The sequence below is a fragment of the Carcharodon carcharias genome, chromosome 36 (assembly GCF_017639515.1).
Source record: "Carcharodon carcharias isolate sCarCar2 chromosome 36, sCarCar2.pri, whole genome shotgun sequence".
NCBI classification, from domain to species: domain Eukaryota; kingdom Metazoa; phylum Chordata; class Chondrichthyes; order Lamniformes; family Lamnidae; genus Carcharodon; species Carcharodon carcharias.
The window spans coordinates 3,484,683-3,509,386 of record NC_054502.1 but is presented as its reverse complement, the minus strand read 5'-3'; the positions used below and the strand labels follow the sequence as shown (position 1 = coordinate 3,509,386).

The following is a 24,704-nucleotide window of genomic DNA, read 5'->3' as shown; positions in this document are numbered from 1 at the left end:
TACTGACCCTCTGACAGTGCGGAGCTCCCTCAGTACTGACCCTCTGACAGTGCGTAGCTCCCTCAGTACTGACCCTCTGACAGTGCGGAGCTCCCTCAGTACTGACCCTCCGACACTGCGGAGTTCCCTCAGTACTGACCCCCCGACAGTGCAGTGCCCTCTCACTACTGACCCTCCGACAGCGCAGCGCTCCCTCAGCACTGACCCTCCGACAGTGCGGCGCTCCCTCAGTACTGACCCTCCGACAGTGCGGCGCTCCCTCAGTACTGACCCTCCGACAGTGCGGTTCTCCCTCAGTACTGACCCTCTGAAAGTGCAGCGCTCCCTCAGTACTGACCCTCCGACAGTGCGGTGCTCCCTCAGTACTGACCATCCGACAGTATGGCGCTCTCTCAGTACTGACCCTCAGACATTGCTGCGCTCCCTTAGTACTGACCTTCCGACAGTGCGGCGCTCCCTCAGTACTGACTCTCCGACAGTGCTGTGCCCCCTTAGTACTGACCCTCCAACAGTGCGGTGCTCCCTCAGTACTGACCCTCCGACAGTGCGGTGCCCCCTTAGTACTGAACCTCCGACCGTCCGGCGCTCCCTCAGTACTGAACCTTCAACAGTGCAGCGCCCCCTTACTACTGACCCTCCAACAGTGCTGCGTTCCTCAGTACTGACCCTCTGACAGTGCAGCATCCCCTTAGTACTGACCTGCTGACAGTGCGGCGCTCCCTCAGTACTGACCCTCTAACAGTGCAGCACTCCCTCAGTACTGACACACTGACAGTGCGGCGCTTCCTCAGTACTGACCCTCCGACAGTGCAGCGCTCACTCAGTACTGACCCTCCAACAGTGCAGTGACCCTTAGTACTGACCCTCCGACAGTGTGGCGCTCCCTCAGTACTGACCCTCTGACAGTGCGGCGCTCCCTCAGTACTGACCCTCCGACAGTGCGGCGCTTGCTCAGTACTGACCCTCCGACAGTGCGGCACTCCCTCAGTACTGAACCTCCTAGAGTGCAGTGCCCCCTTATTCCTGACCCTCCGACAGTGCAGAGCCCCCTTAGTACTGACCCTCCGACAGTGCAGAGCCCCCTTAGTCCTGACCCTCCGACAGTGCAGTGCCCCCTTAGTACTGACCCACCGACAGTGCGGCGCTCCCTCAGTACTGACCATTGGACAGTGCGGTGCTCCCTCAGTACTGACACTCCGACAGTGCAGCACGCCCTCACTACTGACCCTCTGACAGTGCGGCGCTTCCTGAGTACTGACGCTCTGACAGTGCGGCGCTCCCTCAGTCCTGACCTCCGACAGTGCGGCGCTCCCTCAGTCCTGACCTCCGACAGTGCGGCGCTCCCTCAGTACTGACCCTCCGACAGTGCAGCACTCGCTCAGTACTGACCCTCCAACAGTGCGGCACTCCTTCAGTACTGACCCTCTAACAGGGCGGCGCTCCCTCAGTACTGACCCAACAACAGTGCGGAGTTCCCTCAGTACTGACCATTGGTCAGTGCGGAGCTCCCTTAGTACTGACCCTCCGACAGAGCGCAGTTCCCTCAGTACTGACCCTCCGACAGTGCGGAGCTCCCTCATTAATGACCCGCTGACAGTGCGGCGCTCCCTCAGCACTGACCCTCCGACAGTGCGGCGCTCCCTCAGTATTGACCCTCTGACAGTGCAGCGCTCCCTCAGTACTGACCCTCTGACAGTGCAGCGCTCCCTCAGTACTGACCATCTGACAGTGCAGTTCCCCCTTAGTACTGACCCTCCGACAGTGCAGCACTCCTTCAGTACTAACCCTCTGACAGTGCGGCGCTTCCTCAGTACTGACCCTCCGACAGTGCGGCGCACACTCAGTACTGACCCTCCGACAGTGCGGCGCACACTCAGTACTGACCCTCCGACAGTGCGGCGCACACTCAGTACTGACCCTCCGACAGTGCGGCGCACACTCAGTACTGACCCTCCGACAGTGCGGTGCCCTCTTAGTCCTGACCCTCCGACAGTGCGGCGCTCCTTCAGTACTGACCCTCCAACAGTGCGGCGATCCCTCAGTACTGACCCTCCGACAGTGCAGTTCCCCCTTAATACTGACCCTCCGACAGTGCAGTGCCCCCTTAGTACTGACCCTCCGACAGTACGGCGCTCAGACATTGCGGCGCTCCCTTAGTACTGACCCTCCGACAGTGCGGCGCTCACTCAGTACTGACCCTCTGACAGTGCGGAGCTCCCTCAGTACTGACCCTCTGACAGTGCGGAGCTCCCTCAGTACTGACCCTCCGACACTGCGGAGTTCCCTCAGTACTGACCCCCCGACAGTGCAGCGCTCCCTCAGTACTGACCCCCCGACAGTGCAGTGCCCTCTCACTACTGACCCTCCGACAGCGCAGCGCTCCCTCAGCACTGACCCTCCGACAGTGCGGCGCTCCCTCAGTACTGACCCTCCGACAGCGCAGCGCTCCCTCAGCACTGACCCTCCGACAGTGCAGCACTCCCTCAGTACTGACCCTCCGACAGTGCGGCGCTCCCTCACTACTGACCCTCCGACAGCGCAGCGCTCCCTCAGCACTGACCCTCCGACAGTGCGGCGCTCCCTCAGTACTGACCCTCCGACAGTGCGGCGCTCCCTCAGTACTGACCCTCCGACAGTGCGGCGCTCCCTCAGTACTGACCCTCCGACAGTGCAGCGCTCCCTCAGTACTAACCATTTGACAGTACGGAGCTCCCTCAGTACTGACCCTCCGACAGTGCAGTGCCCTCTCACTACTGACCCTCCGACAGTGCGGAGCTCCCTCAGTACTGACCCTCTGATGGTGCGTAGATCCCTCAGTACTGACATGCGAGACAGTGCGGAGCTCCCTCAGTACTGCACTGGAATGACTCTTGGATTTTGTGCTCAAGCCTCTGGAGTGGAATTTGATCTTCTGCCTCAAAGCTGAGTGTTTAATCCTCTGAGCCACAGCTAACATTAAATCAATGTGTTGAAATATAAACAGAATGAAGGTGATCTGAAGACTCTCCATATCCAGACTGTGGTCTCTGGCCCAAAGAGACAATGTCCTAACTGTGCAACAATGTGAATGGCTCGACTGAGAATCCTACAGCATCAAGTGTTAGTAGTAATATCCCAAATACCTGGAACTCAGTGGTGTTGTTCGAGATGGCGTTGACATTAGGCAGCGACCCACCATAGTAAGGCCCTCGAGTGTGAGAGAGGCGGAGTTGATGTACCTTCTGAGCCTGTAACTGGGGGAAAAACAGAAACGTTTACTTAGGCAGACTTAGGCAAGAACAGAAAAAGGCAGCAGCAGCAGCAGGGAATGGCCAGCGCAGGGCAACAGGCAAGAGAAAGAGAAGTGAAGCAAATCTCAGCTCCACTCAAATTGAGTGGCACAAACTTCACACATTCCTTATCCCAGTGAAAACACAAAGACAAACTCTTCAGCATTGGCAATAAGGACACAAATCAACACCAGAAATTGTAAAAGTACAATAATTATAAGCTTGATTGGGCCTTGTTCAACAAACACACATGCCCAAAGTGCAAGTACAGCCAGGATCAGGTACAGAGTAAAGCTCCTGCTACACCTATCCACATCAAACACTCCCAGGACAGGTACAGCACGGGGTTAGATACAGAGTAAAGCTCCCTCTACACTGTCCACATCAAACATTCCCAGGACAAGTACAGCACGGGGTTAGGTACAGAGTAAAGCTCCCTCTACACTGTCCCCATCAAACACTCCCAGGACAGGTACAGCACAGGGTTAGATACAGAGTAAAACTTCCTCTACACTGTCCCCATCAAACACTCCCAGGACAGGTACAGCACAGGGTTAGATACAGAGTAAAGCTCCCTCTACACTGTCCCCATCAAACACTCCCAGTACAGGTACAGCACGGGGTTAGATACAGAGTAAAGCTCCCTCTACACTGTCCCCATCAAACACTCCCAGGACAGGTACAGCACAGGGTTAGATACAGAGTAAAGCTCCGTCTACACCATCCCCATCAAACACTCCCAGGACAGGTACAGCACAGGGTCAGATATAAAGTAAAGTTCCCTCTACACTGTCCCCATCAAACACTCCCAGGACAGGTACAACACGGGGTTAGATACAGAGTAAAACTCCGTCTACAACATCCCCATCAAACACTCCCAGGACAGGTACAGCACGGGGTTAGATACAGAGTAAAGCTCCGTCTACACCATCCCCATCAAACACTCCCAGGACAGGTACAGCACAGGGTCAGATATAAAGTAAAGTTCCCTCTACACTGTCCCCATCAAACTCTCCTAGGACAGGTACAGCACAGGGTTAGATACAGAGTAAAGCTCCCACTACACTGTCCCCATCAAATACTCACAAGGCACTGTCACAAGTACTGGGGAAAGTGGATCCTGTACCATTGCAATGGTCTACACCTGACCCGTGCTGGGACAGGTGTTCTTGCGAACCATCTAGCGAGGGAAGTAGAGAGGCTTTAAACTAAGTAGTGGGGTCAAGGGATCAAATTTGGGAAGATGTGGCAAATCAAAGAGTAGAGACAAGGCAAAGAGAAGGTATTATTATAGGAAATGAAAAACAGACCGTGACAGGAAGGGATAGAAAGTACAAATCCAACAGTAAATCAACGGATGAAATTAGAGGTTACAAAAAGAATAAAAGGATGAAATAAAAGTTCTGTATGTGAATGCACGATGCATTCGAAACAAAACAGATGAACTGAGAGTGCTCATAGAAATACATAAGTACAATTTGACAGCCATTACAGAGACATGGCTGCAGGACACGGATTGGGACCTGAATCTTAAAGGGTACAGGACATTTAGGAAGGGCAGGAAGCGAAGAAAAGGTAAAGGTATGGCTCTGTTGGTTAATGATATTATGAGCACAATAGAGAGGGGTGACCGAGGTTCGGGAAACCAGGATGAAGAAACTGTTTGGGGAGAGATGAGAAATGGCATTGGCAAGAAGTCACTTGTGGGAGTTGTGTACAGGCAGTAACCACATGGTAGCGTAGAGCATGAAGGAAGAAATAATGGGAGCTTGTCAGAAAGGCGCAGCAATAATCATGGGAGATTTTAATTTACATACGGACTGGAAAAGTCAGATGGGCAAAGGTGTGCGAGACGAGCAGTTCACAGAATGTTTCCGTGATAGTTGATTAGAACATCACGTTCTGGAGTCAAACAGAGAGCAAGCAACACTAGACCTGGTATTATGCAAAGAGGTGGGATTAATGAATGATCTCAAAGTGAAGTTACCTCTAAGTAGCAGCGATTATAATATGATTGAATTTTACATTAAGTTTGAGGGAGAGAGGAGTGGGTCACAGGCAAAGTTTTTAAACATAAATAAGGCTGGTTCTGATGGCATGAAAGCAGAGCTGGCTGAAATGAATTGGAAAATTAGATTAAGTGTTGGTAAATGGAGATGCAGTTGCAAACATTTAACGGAATAGTTCAGAATACACAAAATAGATAACCCAACAGTTCTGTACCATAGCGCCGTACAGTAAAAGACTTGTCCCCGCCAGTACTGTGCCCCAATGTTAAATAGTGACAGACCTGTCTCCACCAGTGCTGTACCCCAGCATTAAATAGTGACAGACCTGTCCCCACCAGTGCTGTACCCGTGTTATACAGTGACACACCTGACCACACCAGTATGATAACCCAGTGTTATACAGTGACAGACCTGTCTCCACCAGTACTGTACCCCAATGTTACACATTGACAGACCCGTCCCTACCAGTACTGTACCCCAGTGTTACACGTTGACAGACCTGTCCCCACAAGTACTGTATCAACATTGTATAGTCACAGGCCTGGCCCCACCAGTAATGCACACCAAGGATATCTAGTTATCTAGTGACAGACCTGTCCCCTACAGTACTGGACACCAGTATTATACAGTGACAGACCTGTCTCCACCAGTACTGTACCCCAATGTTACACATTGACAGACCCGTCCCCACCAGTACTGTACCCCAGTGTTATACAGTGATGGACCTGTCCACACATGTAATATAATGACATACCTGTACCCCCATAACTGTACCCAAGTCTTATGCACTGACAGACCTGTCCCCACCAGTACAGTACCCCAGTGTTATACAGTGACAGACCCATCGCCACCAGTACTGTACCCCAGTGTTATACAGTGACAGACCAGTCCCCAGCAGTACGGTACCGCAGTGTTATACAGTGACAGACCTGTCCCCACCAGTACTGTACCCCAGTGTTATACAGTGACAGACCTGTCCCCAGCAATACTATACCCCAGTGTTATACAGTGACAGACCCGTCCCCACCAGTATTGCACCCCAGTATTATACAGTGACAGACCCGTCCCCACCAGTACTGTACCCCAGTATTATACACTGACAGACCCGTCCCCACCAGTACTGTACCCCAATGTTATACAGTGACAGACCTGTCCCCACCAGTACTGTACCCCAGTATTATACAGTGACAGACCAGTCCCCACCAGGACTCTACCCCAGTGTTATAAAGTGACAGACCCATCCCCACCAATAGTGTACCCCAGTGTTATACACTGACAGACCTGTCCCCACTAGTACTCTACCCCAGTGTTATAAAATGACAGACCCGTCCCCACCAGTACTGTGTCCGAGTGTTATACAGTGACAGACCTGTCCCCACCAGTACGGTACACCAGTGTTATACAGTGACAGACACGTCCGCACCAGCACTGTACCCCAGTGTTACTAAGTGACCGACCTGTCCCCACCTGTACTGTACCCCAGTGTTGTACAGTGATTGCACTGTCTCCACCAATACCATACTCCAATGACAGACAGTGACAGGCCTGCTCCCACCAGAACTGGATCCCGGTTTTACACACTGACGCATCAGTTGAGACCAGCACTCTAACCCAGTGTTACATACTGACATAACCGTCCCGACCAGCATGGTCCCCGTAGCATATAGTGACAGGCCAGCCCCCATATAATATAATGACAGAACTGCCTGACCAGTCCTGTGTGCCAGTGCTGTACAGTGGCAGGCCCGTCCGCACCAGTATTGTACCCCAGTGTTATACAGTAACACACCAGGTCACACCAATATCATACCACAGTGTTAGACAGTAACAGACCTGTCCCCACAAGTACCGGACCCAAGTGTTACACACTGGAACACCTGTCCGCACCAGGACTGTACCCCAGTGCTATACAGTGACAGAACAGCCCCCAACAACACTGTACCCCAGCAGCATACAGCGACACACATGTCCCCATCAGTACTGGACCCCAGTGACACACTGACATCACTGTACCCCAGTGAAATACAGTGACAGAACTGACACCAACAGAACTGTATCCGAGTGTTAAGACAGTGACAGAAAAGTACCAACCAGTACTGTAGCCCAATGTTGTACCGCAAAATAACCGTCTCCACCAGTACTGTACCCGTGTTATACAGTGACAGACCAGTCCCCACCAGTACTGTACCCATGTTAAACTGTGACAGACCTGTCCCCGTCAGCATTCTACCCATCTGTTATACAGGGACAGACCTCTCAGCATCAATACTAAAACCCAATGTTAGACTGTAACAGACCTGTCTCCACCAGTACAGTAGCCCAGTGTGAGACAGTGACAGACCCGTCCCCACCAGTACTGTATCCCAGTGTTATACAGTGACAGACCCATCCCCACCAGTGCTGTACCCAGTGTCATACAGTGAAAGACCGATCCGCACCAGTACAGTAACCCAGTGTTATACAGTGACAGACTCATCCCCAGCAGTGCTGTACCCCAGTGTTACACAGTGACAGACACGTCCCCACCAGTACCGTACACAAGTGTTACCCATTGACAGGTCTGTCCCCACTGTTACTGTACCTCAGAATTACACTGTGACAGACCTTTGCCCACCAGTACTGTACCCCAGTGTTATGCAGTGACATACCTGTCCCAACCAGTACCGTACCCATGTTACAATATGACACACGCAGCCCCACGAATACTGTAACCCAGTGACAGACCCATCCCCACCAGTACTATACCCCAGTGTAATACAGTGACAGATCCGTCCCCACCAGTACTCTACCCCAGTGTTATACAGTGACAGACCTGTCGTCACCAGCACTGTACCCCAGTGTTATACAGTGACAGACCCGTCCACAGCAGTACTGTACCCCAGTGTTATACAGTGACAGACCAGTCACCGCCAGTACTGTATTCCAGTGTTATACAGTGACAGACCCTTCCACACCAGTCCTGTACCCCACTGTTATACAGTGACAGGCCCATCCCCACCAGCACTGCACCCCAGTGTTATACCGTGACAGACCCATCCCCACCAGTACTGTGACCCAGTGTTATACAGTGACAGACCTGTCGTCACCAGCACTGTACCCCAGTGTTATACAGTGACAGACCCGTCCCCAGCAGTACTGTACCCCAGTGTTATACAGTGACAGACCAGTCACCGCCAGTACTGTATTCCAGTGTTATACAGTGACAGACCCTTCCACACCAGTCCTGTACCCCACTGTTATACAGTGACAGGCCCATCCCCACCAGCACTGCACCCCAGTGTTATACCGTGACAGACCCATCCCCACCAGTACTGTGACCCAGTGTTATACAGTGACAGACTTGTTCCCACCAGTGCTGTACCAAAGTGTTATACAGTGAAGACCCGTCTCCGCCAGTACCATACCCAAGTGTTATACAGTGACAAACCCGTCCCCACCAGTACTGTACCCAAGAGTTATACAGTGACAAAACCGTCCCCACCAGTACTGTACCCCAGTGTTATACAGTGACAGATCCGTCCCCACCAGTACTGTACCACAGTGTTATACAGTGGCAGACCCATCCCCACCAGCACTGTACCCCACTGCTAAACAGTGACAGGCCCTTCCCCATCAGCACTATACCCCAGAGTTATAAAGTGACAGACCCGTCCCCACCAGTACTGTATCCCAGTGTTATACAGTGACAGACCTGCACCCACCAGTACTATACCCCAGTGTTATACAGTGACAGACCTGTCCCCACCAATACTGTGCCCAAGTGTTAAACAGTGACAGACCCGTCCCCACCAGTACTGTACCCAAGAGTTATACAGTGACAAATCCGTCCCCACCAGTACGGTATCCCAGTGTTATACGGTGACAGACCCATCCCCAAAAGCACTGTACGCCAGTGTTATACAGTGACAGACCTGTCCCCACCAGTACTCTACCCCAGTGTTATACAGTGACAGACCTGTCGTCACCAGCACTGTACCCCAGTGTTATACAGTGACAGATCCGTCCCCAGCAGTACTGTACCCCAGTGTTATACAGTGACAGACCAGTCACCACCAGTACTGTATTCCAGTGTTATACAGTGACAGACCCTTCCACACCAGTACTGTACCCCACTGTTATACAGTGACAGGCCCATCCCCACTAGCACTGCACCCCAGTGTTATACCGTGACAGACCCATCCCCACCAGTACTGTGACCCAGTGTTATACAGTGACAGACTTGTTCCCACCAGTGCTGTACCAAAGTGTTATACAGTGAAGACCCGTCTCCGCCAGTACCATACCCAAGTGTTATACAGTGACAAACCCGTCCCCACCAGTACTGTACCCAAGAGATATACAGTGACAAAACCGTCCCCACCAGTACTGTACCCCAGTGTTATACAGTGACAGACCTTTCCCGATCAGTACTGTACCCCAATGTTATACAGTGACAGACCCGATCCCACTATTACTGTACCCCAGTATTATACAGTGACAGACCTGTCCCCACCAAAACTGTACCCCAGTGTTATACAGTGACAGAACGATCTCCAGTACTGTACCCCAGTGTTATAAAGTGACAGACCTGTCATCACCAGCACAGTACCACACTGTTATACAGTGACAGACCCGTCCCCAGTAGTACAGTACCCCAACGCTTTACAGTGACAGACCTGTCCCCACCAGTACTGTACCGCAGTGTTATACAGTGACAGAACCGTCCCCACCAGCACTGTACCCCAGTGTTATACAATGACAGACCCATCCCCACCAGTACTGTACCCGTGTTACACAGTGACAGACCAGTCACCACCGGTACTGTACCCCAGTGTTATACAGTGACAGACCCGTCCCGACCAGTACTGTACCCCAGCGTTATACAGTGACAGACCTGTCATCACCAGCACTGTACCCCAGTGTTATACAGTGACAGACCAGTCACCACCAGTACGGTAACACAGTGTTATACAGTGGCAGACGCGTCCCCACCAGTACTGTACCCCAGTGTTATACAGTGACAGACCATTCCACACCAGTACTTTACCCCACTGTTATACAGTTACAGGCCCTTCCCCACCAGCACTGTACCCCAGTGTTATACAGTGACAGTCCTGTCCCACCACCAGTGCCGTACCCAAGTGTTATACAGTGACAGACCAGTCCCCATCAGTACTGTACCCCAGCGCTTTACAATGACAGACCCATCCCCACCAGTACCGTACCCGTGTTATACAGTGACAGTCCTGTCCCCACCAGTACTGTACCCCAGTGTTATACAGTGACAGACCAGTCACTACCAGAACAGTACCAAAGCGTTATACAGTGGCAGACCCGCCCCCATCAGTACTGTACCCCAGTGTTGTACAGTGACAGACCCTTCCACACCAGCACTTTACCCCACTGTTATACAGTTACAGGCCCTTCCCCACCAGCACTGTACCCCAGTGTTATACAGGGACAGACACGTCCCCACCAGTACTGTACCCCAGTGTTATACAGTGACAGTCGTGTCCCCACCAGTGCCGTACCCAAGTGTTATACAGTGACAGACCGGTCCCCACCAGTACTGTACCCAAGAGTTGTACAGTGACAAATCCGTCCCCACCAATACGGTATCCCAGTGTGATACAGACCCATCCCCAAAAGCACTGTACCCCAGTGTTATACAGTGACAGACCTTTCCCCACAAGTACTGTACCCCAGTGTTATACAGTGACAGACCTATCCCCACCAATACTGTACCCCAGTGTTATACAGTGACAGACCCATCTCCAGTACTGTACCCCAGTGTTATACAGTGACAGACCTGTCATCACCAGCAATGTACCCCAGTGTTGTACAGTGACAGACCTGTCCCCACCAATACTGTACCCCAGTGTTAGACAGTGACAGACCAGTCCCCACCAGTACTGTACCCCAGTGTTATACAGTGACAGACCAGTCCCCACCAATACTGTACCCCAGTGTTATACAGTGACAGACCCGAACACACCAGAACTGTATCCCAGTGTTATACAGTGACAGACCTGTCCCCACCAGTACTGTACCCCAGTGTTATAGAGAAAGACCCGTCCCCACCAGAACTGTACCCCAGTGTTATAGTGACAGACCTGTCCCCACCAGTACTGTATCCCAGTGTTATACAGTGACAGACCTGTCCCCACCAGTACTATACCCCAGTGTTATACAGTGACAGACACATCCCCAGCAGTACTGTACCCCAGGATTATACAGTGACAGACCTGTCATCACCAGTACTGTACCCCAGTGTTATACAGTGACAGACCCATCCCCACCAGAACTGTACCCCAGTGTTATAGAGACAGACCCGTCCCCACCAGCACTGTACCCCAGTGTTATACTGACAGACCTGTCCCCACCAGTACTATACCCCAGTGTTTTACAGTGACAGACCCGTCCCCACCAGTACTGTATCCCAGTGTTATACAGTGACAGACCTGTCCCCACCAGTACTGTACCCCAGTGTTATACAGTGACAGACTCAGACCCCAACAGTATTGTACCGCAGTGTTATACTGTGACAGACACATCCCCACCAGTACTGTACCCCACTTTTATACAGTGACAGACCTGTCCACACCAGTACTGTACCCCAGTTTTATACAGTGACAGACCTGTCATCACCAGTACTGTACCCCAGTATTATAGTGACAGACCTGTCCCCACCAGTACTGTACCCAAGAGTTATACAGTGACAAACCTGTCCCCACCAGTACTGTACCCCAGTGTTATACAGCGACAGACCCATCCCCACCAGTACTGTACCCTACTTTTGACAGTAACAGACCTATCCCCACCAGTACTGTATCCCAGTGTTATACAGTGACAGGCCTGTCCCCACCAGTACTATACTCCAGTGTTATACAGTGACAGACCTGTCCCCACTGGCACTGTACGCCAGCGTTATAAATTGACAGACCCGTCCCCACCAGTACTGTACCCCAGTGTTATAGTGACAGACCTGTCCGAACTGGCACCGTATGCCAGTGTTATAAATTGACAGACCCGACCCCACCAGTACTGTGCCCCAGTGTTATACAGTGACAGACCTGTCATCACCAGTACTGTACCCCAGTGTTATACAGTGACAGACACGGTCCCACTAGTACTGTACCCCAGTATTATACAGTGACAGACCTGTCCCCACCAGTACTGTACCCAAGAGTTATACAGTGACAAACCCGTCCCCACCAGTACTGTACACCAGTGTTATACAGTGACAGACCTGTCATCACCAGTACTGTACCCCAGTGTTATACAGAGACAGACCAGTCACCACCAGTACTGTACCACAGTGTTATACAGTGACAGACCCGTCCCCACCAGTACTGTACACCAGTGTTATACAGTGACAGACCCTTCCACATCAGTACGGTACACCACTGTTATACAGTGACAGACCCTTCCCCACCAGTACTGTACCCCAGTGTTATAGAGACAGACCCGTCCCTACCAGACCTGTACCCCAGTGTTATAGTGACAGACCTGTCCCCACCAGTACTGTATCCCAGAGTTATACAGTGACAGACACGTCCCCACCAGTACTGTACCCCAGTTTTATACAGTGACAGACCCGTCCCCACAATCACTGTACCCCAGTATTGTACAGTGACGACCCATTCCCACTAGTACTGTACCCCAGTGTCAGACCGTGTCCCCACCAATACTGTACACCAGTGTTATACAGTGACAGTCCCGTCCCCTCCAGTACTGTACCCCAGTGTTATACAGTGACAGACCCAGCCCAACATGTACTGTACCCCAGTGTGATATAGCGACAGACCCATCCCCGCCAGTACTGTACCCCAGTGTTATACAGTGACAGACCAGACCCGACCAGTACTGTACCCCAGTGTTATACCGTGACAGACCCATCGCCAGTACTGTACCCCAGTGTTATACAGTGACAGACCCAACCCCACCAGCACTGTACCCCCGTGTTATACAGTGACAGACCCATCTCCAATACTGTACCCCAGTGTTATACAGTGACAGACACATCCCCAGCAGTACTGTACCTGTGTAATCCAGTGACAGACCTGCTCCCCCCCCCCACCAGTACTTTACCCCAGTGTTATACAGTGACAGACCCGTCCCCACCAGTACTGTACACCAGTGTTATACAGTGACAGACCCGTCCCCACCAGTACTGTACCCCAGTGTTATACATTGAGAGACCCGTCCCCACCAACACTGTACCCCAGTGTTATACAGAGACAGACCCTTTCCCACTAGGACTGTACCCCAGGATTATAGAGTGACAGCCCTGTCCCCACCAACACTGTACCCCAGTGTTATACAGTGACAGACCCGTCCCCACATGTACTGTACCCCAGTGTTATACAGTGACATACCCATCCTCAACAAATACTGTACCCTAGTGTTATACAGTGACAGACCTGTCCCCACCAGTACTGTAACCCAGTGTAATAGTGACAGACCCGCCCCCACTAGTGCTGTACATGTGTTAAACAGTGACAGACCTGTCCCCACCAGCACTGTACCCCTGTGTTATACAGTGACAGACCTGTCCCCACCAGTACTGTACCCCACTGTGATACAGTGACAGACCCGTCCCCACCAGCACTGTACCCCAGTGTTATACAGTGACAGACCCATCCTCACCAGCACTGTACCCCAGTGTTATGCAGCGACAGACCCGTCCCCACCAGTACTGTACCCCGGAATTATACAGTGACAGACCTGTCCCCACCAGTACTGTACCCCAGTGTTATCGTGATAGGCCCGTCCCCACCAGTACTGTACCCCAGTGTTATAGTGACAAACCCCTCCCCACCAGTACTGTACCCCAGTGTTATACAGTGACAGACCTGTCCCCACCAGTACTGTACCCCAGTATTATAGTGACAGACCCATCGCCAGTACTGTACCCCAGTGTTATACAGTGACAGACCCAACACCACCAGTACTGTACCCCAGTGTTATACAGTGACAGACCCATCTCCAATACTGTACCCCAGTGTTATACAGTGACAGACACATCCCCAGCAGTACTGTACCCGTGTTATCCAGTGACAGACCTGCCCCCCCCACCAGTACTGTACCCCAGTGTTATACAGTGACAGACCTGTCATCACCAGCACTGTACCCCAGTGTTATACAGTGACAGACCCGTCCACACCAGTACTGTACCCCAGTGTTATACAGTGACAGACCCGTCCCCACCAACACTGTACCCCACTGTTATACAGTTACAGGCCCTTCCCCACCAGCACTGTACCCCAGTGTTATACAGGGACAGACACGTCCCCATCAGTACTGTACCCCAGTGTTATACAGTGACAGTCCTGTCCCCACCAGTGCCGTACCCAAGTGTTATACAGTGACAGACCGGTCCCCACCAGTACTGTACCCAAGAGTTGTACAGTGACAAATCCGTCCCCACCAATACGGTATCCCAGTGTGATACAGACCCATCCCCAAAAGCACTGTACCCCAGTGTTATACAGTGACAGACCTTTCCCCACAAGTACTGTACCCCAGTGTTATACAGTGACAGACCTATCCCCACCAATACTGTACCCCAGTGTTATACAGTGACAGACCCATCTCCAGTACTGTACCCCAGTGTTATACAGTGACAGACCTGTCATCACCAGCAATGTACCCCAGTGTTGTACAGTGACAGACCTGTCCCCACCAATACTGTACCCCAGTGTTAGACAGTGACAGACCAGTCCCCACCAGTACTGGACCCCAGTGTTATACAGTGACAGACCAGTCCCCACCAATACTGTACCCCAGTGTTATACAGTGACAGACCCGAACACACCAGAACTGTATCCCAGTGTTATACAGTGACAGACCTGTCCCCACCAGTACTGTACCCCAGTGTTATAGAGACAGACCCGTCCCTACCAGAACTGTACCCCAGTGTTATAGTGACAGACCTGTCCCCACCAGTACTGTATCCCAGTGTTATACAGTGACAGACCTGTCCCCACCAGTACTATACCCCAGTGTTATACAGTGACAGACACATCCCCAGCAGTACTGTACCCCAGGATTATACAGTGACAGACCTGTCATCACCAGTACTGTACCCCAGTGTTAAACAGTGACAGACCCATCCCCACCAGAACTGTACCCCAGTGTTATAGAGACAGACCCGTCCCCACCAGCACTGTACCCCAGTGTTATACTGACAGACCTGTCCCCACCAGTACTATACCCCAGTGTTTTACAGTGACAGACCCGTCCCCACCAGTACTGTATCCCAGTGTTATACAGTGACAGACCTGTCCCCACCAGTACTGTACCCCAGTGTTATACAGTGACAGACTCAGACCCCAACAGTATTGTACCGCAGTGTTATACTGTGACAGACACATCCCCACCAGTACTGTACCCCAGTTTTATACAGTGACAGACCTGTCATCACCAGTACTGTACCCCAGTATTATAGTGACAGACCTGTCCCCACCAGTACTGTACCCAAGAGTTATACAGTGACAAACCTGTCCCCACCAGTACTGTACCCCAGTGTTATACAGCGACAGACCCATCCCCACCAGTACTGTACCCTACTTTTGACAGTAACAGACCTATCCCCACCAGTACTGTATCCCAGTGTTATACAGTGACAGGCCTGTCCCCACCAGTACTATACTCCAGTGTTATACAGTGACAGACCTGTCCCCACTGGCACTGTACGCCAGCGTTATAAATTGACAGACCCGTCCCCACCAGTACTGTACCCCAGTGTTATAGTGACAGACCTGTCCGAACTGGCACCGTATGCCAGTGTTATAAATTGACAGACCCGACCCCACCAGTACTGTGCCCCAGTGTTATACAGTGACAGACCTGTCATCACCAGTACTGTACCCCAGTGTTATACAGTGACAGACACTGTCCCACTAGTACTGTACCCCAGTATTATACAGTGACAGACCTGTCCCCACCAGTACTGTACCCAAGAGTTATACAGTGACAAACCCGTCCCCACCAGTACTGTACACCAGTGTTATACAGTGACAGACCTGTCATCACCAGTACTGTACCCCAGTGTTATACAGAGACAGACCAGTCACCACCAGTACTGTACCACAGTGTTATACAGTGACAGACCCGTCCCCACCAGTACTGTACACCAGTGTTATACAGTGACAGACCCTTCCACATCAGTACGGTACACCACTGTTATACAGTGACAGACCCTTCCCCACCAGTACTGTACCCCAGTGTTATAGAGACAGACCCGTCCCTACCAGAACTGTACCCCAGTGTTATAGTGACAGACCTGTCCCCACCAGTACTGTATCCCAGAGTTATACAGTGACAGACACGTCCCCACCAGTACTGTACCCCAGTTTTATACAGTGACAGACCCGTCCCCACAATCACTGTACCCCAGTATTGTACAGTGACGACCCATTCGCACTAGTACTGTACCCCAGTGTCAGACCGTGTCCCCACCAATACTGTACACCAGTGTTATACAGTGACAGTCCCGTCCCCTCCAGTACTGTACCCCAGTGTTATACAGTGACAGACCCAGCCCAACATGTACTGTACCCCAGTGTGATATAGCGACAGACCCATCCCCGCCAGTACTGTACCCCAGTGTTATACAGTGACAGACCAGACCCGACCAGTACTGTACCCCAGTGTTATACCGTGACAGACCCATCGCCAGTACTGTACCCCAGTGTTATACAGTGACAGACCCAACCCCACCAGCACTGTACCCCCGTGTTATACAGTGACAGACCCATCTCCAATACTGTACCCCAGTGTTATACAGTGACAGACACATCCCCAGCAGTACTGTACCTGTGTAATCCAGTGACAGACCTGCTCCCCCCCCCCACCAGTACTTTACCCCAGTGTTATACAGTGACAGACCCGTCCCCACCAGTACTGTACACCAGTGTTATACAGTGACAGACCTGTCCCCACCAGTACTGTACCCCAGTGTTATACATTGAGAGACCCGTCCCCACCAACACTGTACCCCAGTGTTATACAGAGACAGACCCTTTCCCACTAGGACTGTACCCCAGGATTATAGAGTGACAGCCCTGTCCCCACCAACACTGTACCCCAGTGTTATACAGTGACAGACCCGTCCCCACATGTACTGTACCCCAGTGTTATACAGTGACATACCCATCCTCAACAAATACTGTACCCTAGTGTTATACAGTGACAGACCTGTCCCCACCAGTACTGTAACCCAGTGTAATAGTGACAGACCCGCCCCCACTAGTGCTGTACATGTGTTAAACAGTGACAGACCTGTCCCCACCAGCACTGTACCCCTGTGTTATACAGTGACAGACCTGTCCCCACCAGTACTGTACCCCACTGTGATACAGTGACAGGCCCGTCCCCACCAGCACTGTACCCCAGTGTTATACAGTGACAGACCCATCCTCACCAGCACTGTACCCCAGTGTTATGCAGCGACAGACCCGTCCCCACCAGTACTGTACCCCGGAATTATACAGTGACAGACCTGTCCCCACCAGTACTGTACCCCAGTGTTATCGTGATAGGCCCGTCCCCACCAGTACTGTACCCCAGTGTTATAGTGACAGACCCCTCCCCACCAGTACTGTACCCCAGTGTTATACAGTGACAGACCTGTCCCCACCAGTACTGTACCCCAGTGTTATAGTGACAGACCCATCGCCAGTACTGTACCCCAGTGTTATACAGTGACAGACCCAACCCCACCAGTACTGTACCCCAGTGTTATACAGTGACAGACCCATCTCCAATACTGTACCCCAGTGTTATACAGTGACAGACACATCCCCAGCAGTACTGTACCCGTGTTATCCAGTGACAGACCTGCCCCCCCCACCAGTACTGTACCCCAGTGTTATACAGTGACAGACCTGTCATCACCAGCACTGTACCCCAGTGTTATACAGTGACAGACCCGTCCACACCAGTACTGTACCCCAGTGTTATACAGTGACAGACCCGTCCCCACCAACACTGTACCCCAGTGTTATACAGTGACAGACCCTTTCCCACTAGTACTGTACCCCAGGATTATACAGTGACAGCCCTGTCCCCACCAATACTGTACCCCATTGTTATACAGTGACAAATCCGTCCCCACCAGTACTGTACCCCAGTGTTATACAGTGACAGACCCGTCCCCACATGTACTGTACCCCAGTGTTATACAGTGACATACCCATCCCCACAATACTGTACCCTAGTGTTATACAGTGACAGACCTGTCCCCACCAGTACTGTACCCCAGTGTTATACAGTGACAGACCTGTCCCCACCAGTACTGTACCCCACTGTGATACAGTGACAGGCCCGTCCCCACCAGCACTGTACCCCAGTGTTATACAGTGACACACCAATCCTCACCAGCACTGTACCCCAGTGTTATACAGTGACAGACTCAGACCCCAACAGTATTGTACCTCAGTGTTATACTGTGACAGAAACATCCCCACGAGTACTGTACCCCACTTTTATACAGTGACAGACCTGTCCACACTGGCACTGTACGCCAGTGTTATAAGTTGACAGACCGGTCCCCACCAGTACTGTACCCCAGTGTTATACAGTGACAGACCTGACCCACCAGTACTGTACCCCAGTGTTATACAGTGACAGACCTGTCCCCACCAGTACTGTACCCCAGTGTTATACAGTGACAGACCTGTCATCACCAGTACTGTACCCCAGTGTTATACAGTGACAGACCCGTCCCCACCAGTACTGTACCCCAGTGTTATACAGTGACAGACCAGTCCCCACCAGTACTGTACCCCAGTGTTATACAGTGACAGACCCGTCCCCACCAGTACTGTACCCAGTGTTATACAGTGACAGACCTGTCCCCACCAGTACTGTACCCCAGTGTTATACAGTGACAGACCCGTCCCCACCAGTACTGTATCCCAGTGTTATACAGTGACAGACCTGTCCCCAACAGTACTGTACCCCAGTGTTATACAGTGACAGACTCAGACCCCAACAGTATTGTACCTCAGTGTTATACTGTGACAGAAACATCCCCACCAGTACTGTACCCCACTTTTATAGTGACAGACCTGTCCCCACCAGTACTGTACCCCAGTGTTATACAGTGACAGACCCGTCCCCTCCAGTACAGTACCCCAGTGTTATACAGTGACAGACCCGTTCCCACCAGTACTGTACCCCAGTGTTATACAGTGACAGACACGTCCCCACCAGTACTGTACCCCAGTTTTATACAGTGACAGACCCGTCCCCACAATCACTGTACCACAGTATTGTACAGTGACGACCCATTCCCACTAGTACTGTACCCCAGTATTATACAGTGACAGACCCGTCCCCTCCAGTACAGTACCCCAGTGTTATACAGTGACAGACACGTCCCCACCAGTACTGTACCCCAGTTTTATACAGTGACAGACCCGTCCCCACAATCACTGTACCCCAGTATTGTACAGTGGCGACTCATTCCCACTAGTACTGTACCCCAGTATTATACAGTGCCAGATGTGTCCCCACCAATACTGTACACCAGTGTTATACAGTGACAGTCCTGTCCCCTCCAGTACTGTACCCCAGTGTTATACAGTGACAGACCCGGCCCAACATGTACTGTACCCCAGTGTGATATAGCAACAGACCCATCCCCGCAAGTACTGTACCCCAGTGTCATACAGTGACAGACCAGACCCCACCAGTACTGTACCCCAGTGTTAAACCGTGACAGACCCACCCCACCAGTACTGTACCCCAGTTTTATACAGTGACAGACCTGTCCCCACCAGTACTGTACCCCAGTGTTATAGTGACAGACCCATCGCCAGTACTGTACCCCAGTGTTATACAGTGAAAGACCCAACCCCACCAGTACTGTACCCCAGTGTTATACAGTGACAGACCCATCTCCAATACTGTACCCCAGTGTTATACAGTGACAGACACATCCCCAGCAGTACTGTACCCGTGTTATCCAGTGACAGACCTGCCCCCCCCACCAGTACTTTACCCCAGTGTTATACAGTGACAGACCCATACCCACCAGTACCGTACACCAGTGTTATACAGTGACAGACCTGTCCCCACCAGTACTGTACCCCAGTGTTATACATTGATAGACCCATCCCCACCAACACTGTACCCCAGTGTTAAACAGAGACAGCGCCTTTCCCACTAGTACTGTACCCCAGGATTATAGAGTGACAACCCTGTCCCCACCAACACTGTACCCCAGTGTTATACAGTGACAGACCCATCCCCACATGTACTGTACCCCAGTGTTATACAGTGACATACCCATCCCCAACAAATACTGTACCCTAGTGTTATACAGTGACAGACCTGTCCCCACCAGCAATGTACCCCAGTGTTATACAGTGACAGACCTGTCCCCACCAGTACTGTACCCCACTGTGATACAGTGACAGGCCCGTCCCCACCAGCACTGTACCCCAGTGTTATACAGTGACAGACCCATGCTCACCAGCACTGTACCCCAGTGTTATGCAGCGACAGACCCGAACGCACCAGTACTGTACCCCGGAATTATACAGTGACAGACCTGTCCCCACCAGTACTGTACCCCAGTGTTATAGTGATAGACCCGTCCCCACCAGTACTGTACCCCAGTGTTATAGTGACAGATCTGTCGCCACCAGTACTATACCCCAGTGTTATACACTGACAGACCCCTCCCAACCAGTACTGTACCCCAGTGTTATACAGTGACAGACCTGTCCCCACCAGTACTGTACCCCAGTGTTATACAGTGACAGACCCACCCCACCAGTACTGTACCCCAGTTTTATACAGTGACAGACCTGTCCCCACCAGTACTGTACCCCAGTGTTATAGTGACAGACCCATCGCCAGTACTGTACCCCAGTGTTATACAGTGACGGACCCAACCCCACCAGTACTGTACCCCAGTGTTATACAGTGACAGACCCATCTCCAATACTGTAGCCCAGTGTTATACAGTGACAGACACATCCCCAGCAGTACTGTACCCGTGTTATCCAGTGACAGACCTGCCCCCCCCACCAGTACTGTACCCCAGTGTTATACAGTGACAGACCTGTCATCACCAGCACTGTACCCCAGTGTTATACAGTGACAGACCCTTCCCCACCAACACTGTACCCCTGTGTTATACAGTGACAGTCCCTTTCCCACTAGTACTGTACCCCAGGATTATACAGTGACAGCCCTGTCCCCACCAATACTGTACCCCATTGTTATACAGTGACAAATCCGTCCCCACCAGTACTGTACCCCAGTGTTATACAGTGACAGACCCATCCCCACATGTACTGTACCCCAGTGTTATACAGTGACATACCCATCCGCACCAATACTGTACCCTAGTGTTATACAGTGACAGACCTGTCCCCACCAGTACTGTACCCCAGTGTAATAGTGACAGACCCGCCTCCACTAGTACTGTACATGTGTTAAACAGTGACAGACCTGTCCCCACCAGCACTGTACCCCAGTGTTATACAGAGACAGACCTGTCCCCACCAGTACTGTACCCCACTGTGATACAGTGACAGGCCCCTCCCCACCAGCACTGTACCCCAGTGTTATACAGTGACACACCAATCCTCACCAGCACTGTACCCCAGTGTTATGCAGCGACAGACCCGTCCCCACATTACTGTACCCCGGAATTATACAGTGACAGACCTGTCCCCACCAGTACTGTACCCCAGTGTTATAGTGATAGACCCGTCCCCACCAGTACTGTACCCCAGTGTTATAGTGACAGATCTGTCCCCACCAGTACTATACCCCAGTGTTATACAGTGACAGACCCGTCCCCACCAGTACTGTACCCCAGTGTTATACAGCAACAGACCAGTCCCCACCAGTACTGTACACCGGCGTTATAGTGACAAACCCGTCCCCACCAGTACTGTACCCCGGTGTTACAATGACAGACCTGTCCCCACCAGTACTATACCCCAGTGTTATACAGTGACAGACCCGTCCCCACCAGTACTGTACCCCAGTGTTATACAGTGACAGACCTGTCCCCAACAGTACTGTACCCCAGTATTATACAGTGACAGACCGATCTCCAGTACTGTACCCCAGTGTTATACAGTGACAGACCCGACCCCACCAGTACTGTACCCCAGTGTTATACAGTGACAGACACATCTCCAATACTGTACCCGTGTTATCCAGTGACAGACCTGCCCCCCCCACCAGTACTGTACCCCAGTGTTATACAGTGACAGACCTGTCATCACCAGCACTGTACCCCCGTGTTATACAGTGACAGACCCTTTCCCACTAGTACGGTACCCCAGGATTATACAGTGACAGCCCTGTCCCCACCAGTACTGTACCCCACTGTTAAACAGTGACAAATCCGTCCCCACCAGTACTGTACCCCAGTGTTATACAGTGACAGACCCGTCCCCACATGTACTGTACCCCAGTGTTATACAGTGACATACCCATCCCCACCAATACTGTACCCTAGTGTTATACAGTGACAGACCTGTCCCCACCAGTACTGTACCCCAGTGTAATAGTGACAGAACCGCACCCACTAGTACTGTACATGTGTTAAACAGTGACACACCAATCCTCACCAGCACTGTACCCCAGTGTTATGCAGCGACAGACCCGTCCCCACCATTACTGTACCCCGGAATTATACAGTGACAGACCTGTCCCCACCAGTACTGTACCCCAGTGTTATAGTGATAGATCCGTCCCCACCAGTACTGTACCCCAGTGTTATGGTGACAGATCTGTCCCCACCAGTACTATACCCCAGTGTTATACAGTGACAGACCCGTCCCCACCAGTACTGTACCGCAGTGTTATACCGTGACAGACCTGTCCCCACCAGTACTGTACCCCAGTGTTATACAGTGACAGATCAGACCCCACCAGTACTGTACCCCAGTGTTATACAGTGACAGACCCATCCCCACCAGTACTGTACCCCACTTTTATAGTGACAGACCTGTCCCCACCAGTACTGTACCCCAGTTTTATACAGTGACAGACCCGTCCCCACAATCACTGTACCCCAGTATTGTACAGCGACGACCCATTCCCACTAGTACTGTACCCCAGTATTATACAGTGTCAGACGTGTCCCCACCAATACTGTACACCAGTGTTATACAGTGACAGTCCCGTCCCCTCCAGTACCGTACCCCAGTGTTATACAGTGACAGGCCCGGCACAACATGTACTGTACCCCAGTGTGATATAGCGACAGACCCATCCCCGCCAGTACTGTACCCCAGTGTTATACAGTGACAGACCAGACCCCACCAGTACTGTACCCCAGTGTTATTCCGTGACAGACCCACCGCACCAGTACTGTACTCCAGTTTTATACAGTGACAGACCTGTCCCCACCAGTACTGTACCCCAGTGTTATAGTGACAGACCCATCGCCAGTACTGTACCCCAGTGTTATACAGTGACAGACCCAACCCCACCAGTACTGTACCCCAGTGTTATACAGTGACAGACCCATCTCCAATACTGTACCCCAGTGTTATACAGTGACAGACCTGTCATTACCAGCACTGTACCCCAGTGTTATACAGTGACAGACCCGTCCCCACCAGTACTGTACCCCAGTATTATACAGTGACAGACCCGTCCCCACCAACACTGTACCCCAGTGTTATACAGTGACAGACTCTTTTCCACTAGTACTGTACACCAGGATTATACAGTGACAGCCCTGTCCCCAATACTGTACCCCATTGTTATACAGTGACAAATCCGTCCCCACCAGTACTGTACCCCAGTGTTATACAGTGACAGACCCATCCCCACATGTACAGTACCCGTGTTATACAGTGACATACCCATCCCCACCAATACTGTACCCTAGTGTTATACAGTGACAGACCTGTCCCCACCAGCACTGTACCCCAGTGTTATACAGCGACAGACCTGTCCCCACCAGTATTGTACGCCACTGTGATACAGTGACAGGCCCGTCCCCACCAGCACTGTACCCCAGAGTTATACAGTGACACACCAATCCTCACCAGCACTGTACCCCAGTGTTATGCAGCGACATACCCGTTCCCACTAGTACTGTACCCCAGTGTTATACAGTGACAGACCTGTCCCCACCAGTACTGTACCCCAGTGTTATACTGTGACAGACACATCTCCACCAGTACTGTACCCCACTTTTATACAGTGACAGACCTGTCCCCACCAGTACTGTACCCCAGTGTTATTCCGTGACAGACCCACCGCACCAGTACTGTACCCCAGTGTTATACAGTGACAAACCCGTCGCCACCAATACTGTACCCCAGTGTTATACAGTGACAGATCTGTCCCCACCAGTACTGTACCCCAGTGTTATACAGCAACAGACCAGTCCCCACCAGTACTGTACCCCAGTGTTATACAGTGACAAACCCGTCGCCACCAATACTGTACCCCA

General features: G+C 51.7%; 1 protein-coding gene across 9 annotated transcripts in view; it reads right to left on the bottom strand.

The window, feature by feature from the left end:
* Nucleotides 1–24,704, bottom strand: part of LOC121272902 (CREB-regulated transcription coactivator 2-like) — a 238,865-nt gene that overhangs the window by 156,106 nt on the left and 58,055 nt on the right. For all 9 annotated transcript variants that reach the window (XM_041179740.1, XM_041179748.1, XM_041179745.1 and 6 more), the window contains exon 2: nt 3,123–3,233. In XM_041179740.1, the coding sequence (XP_041035674.1) occupies nt 3,123–3,233 (111 nt within the window). The remainder of the gene's footprint in view (nt 1–3,122; nt 3,234–24,704) is intronic.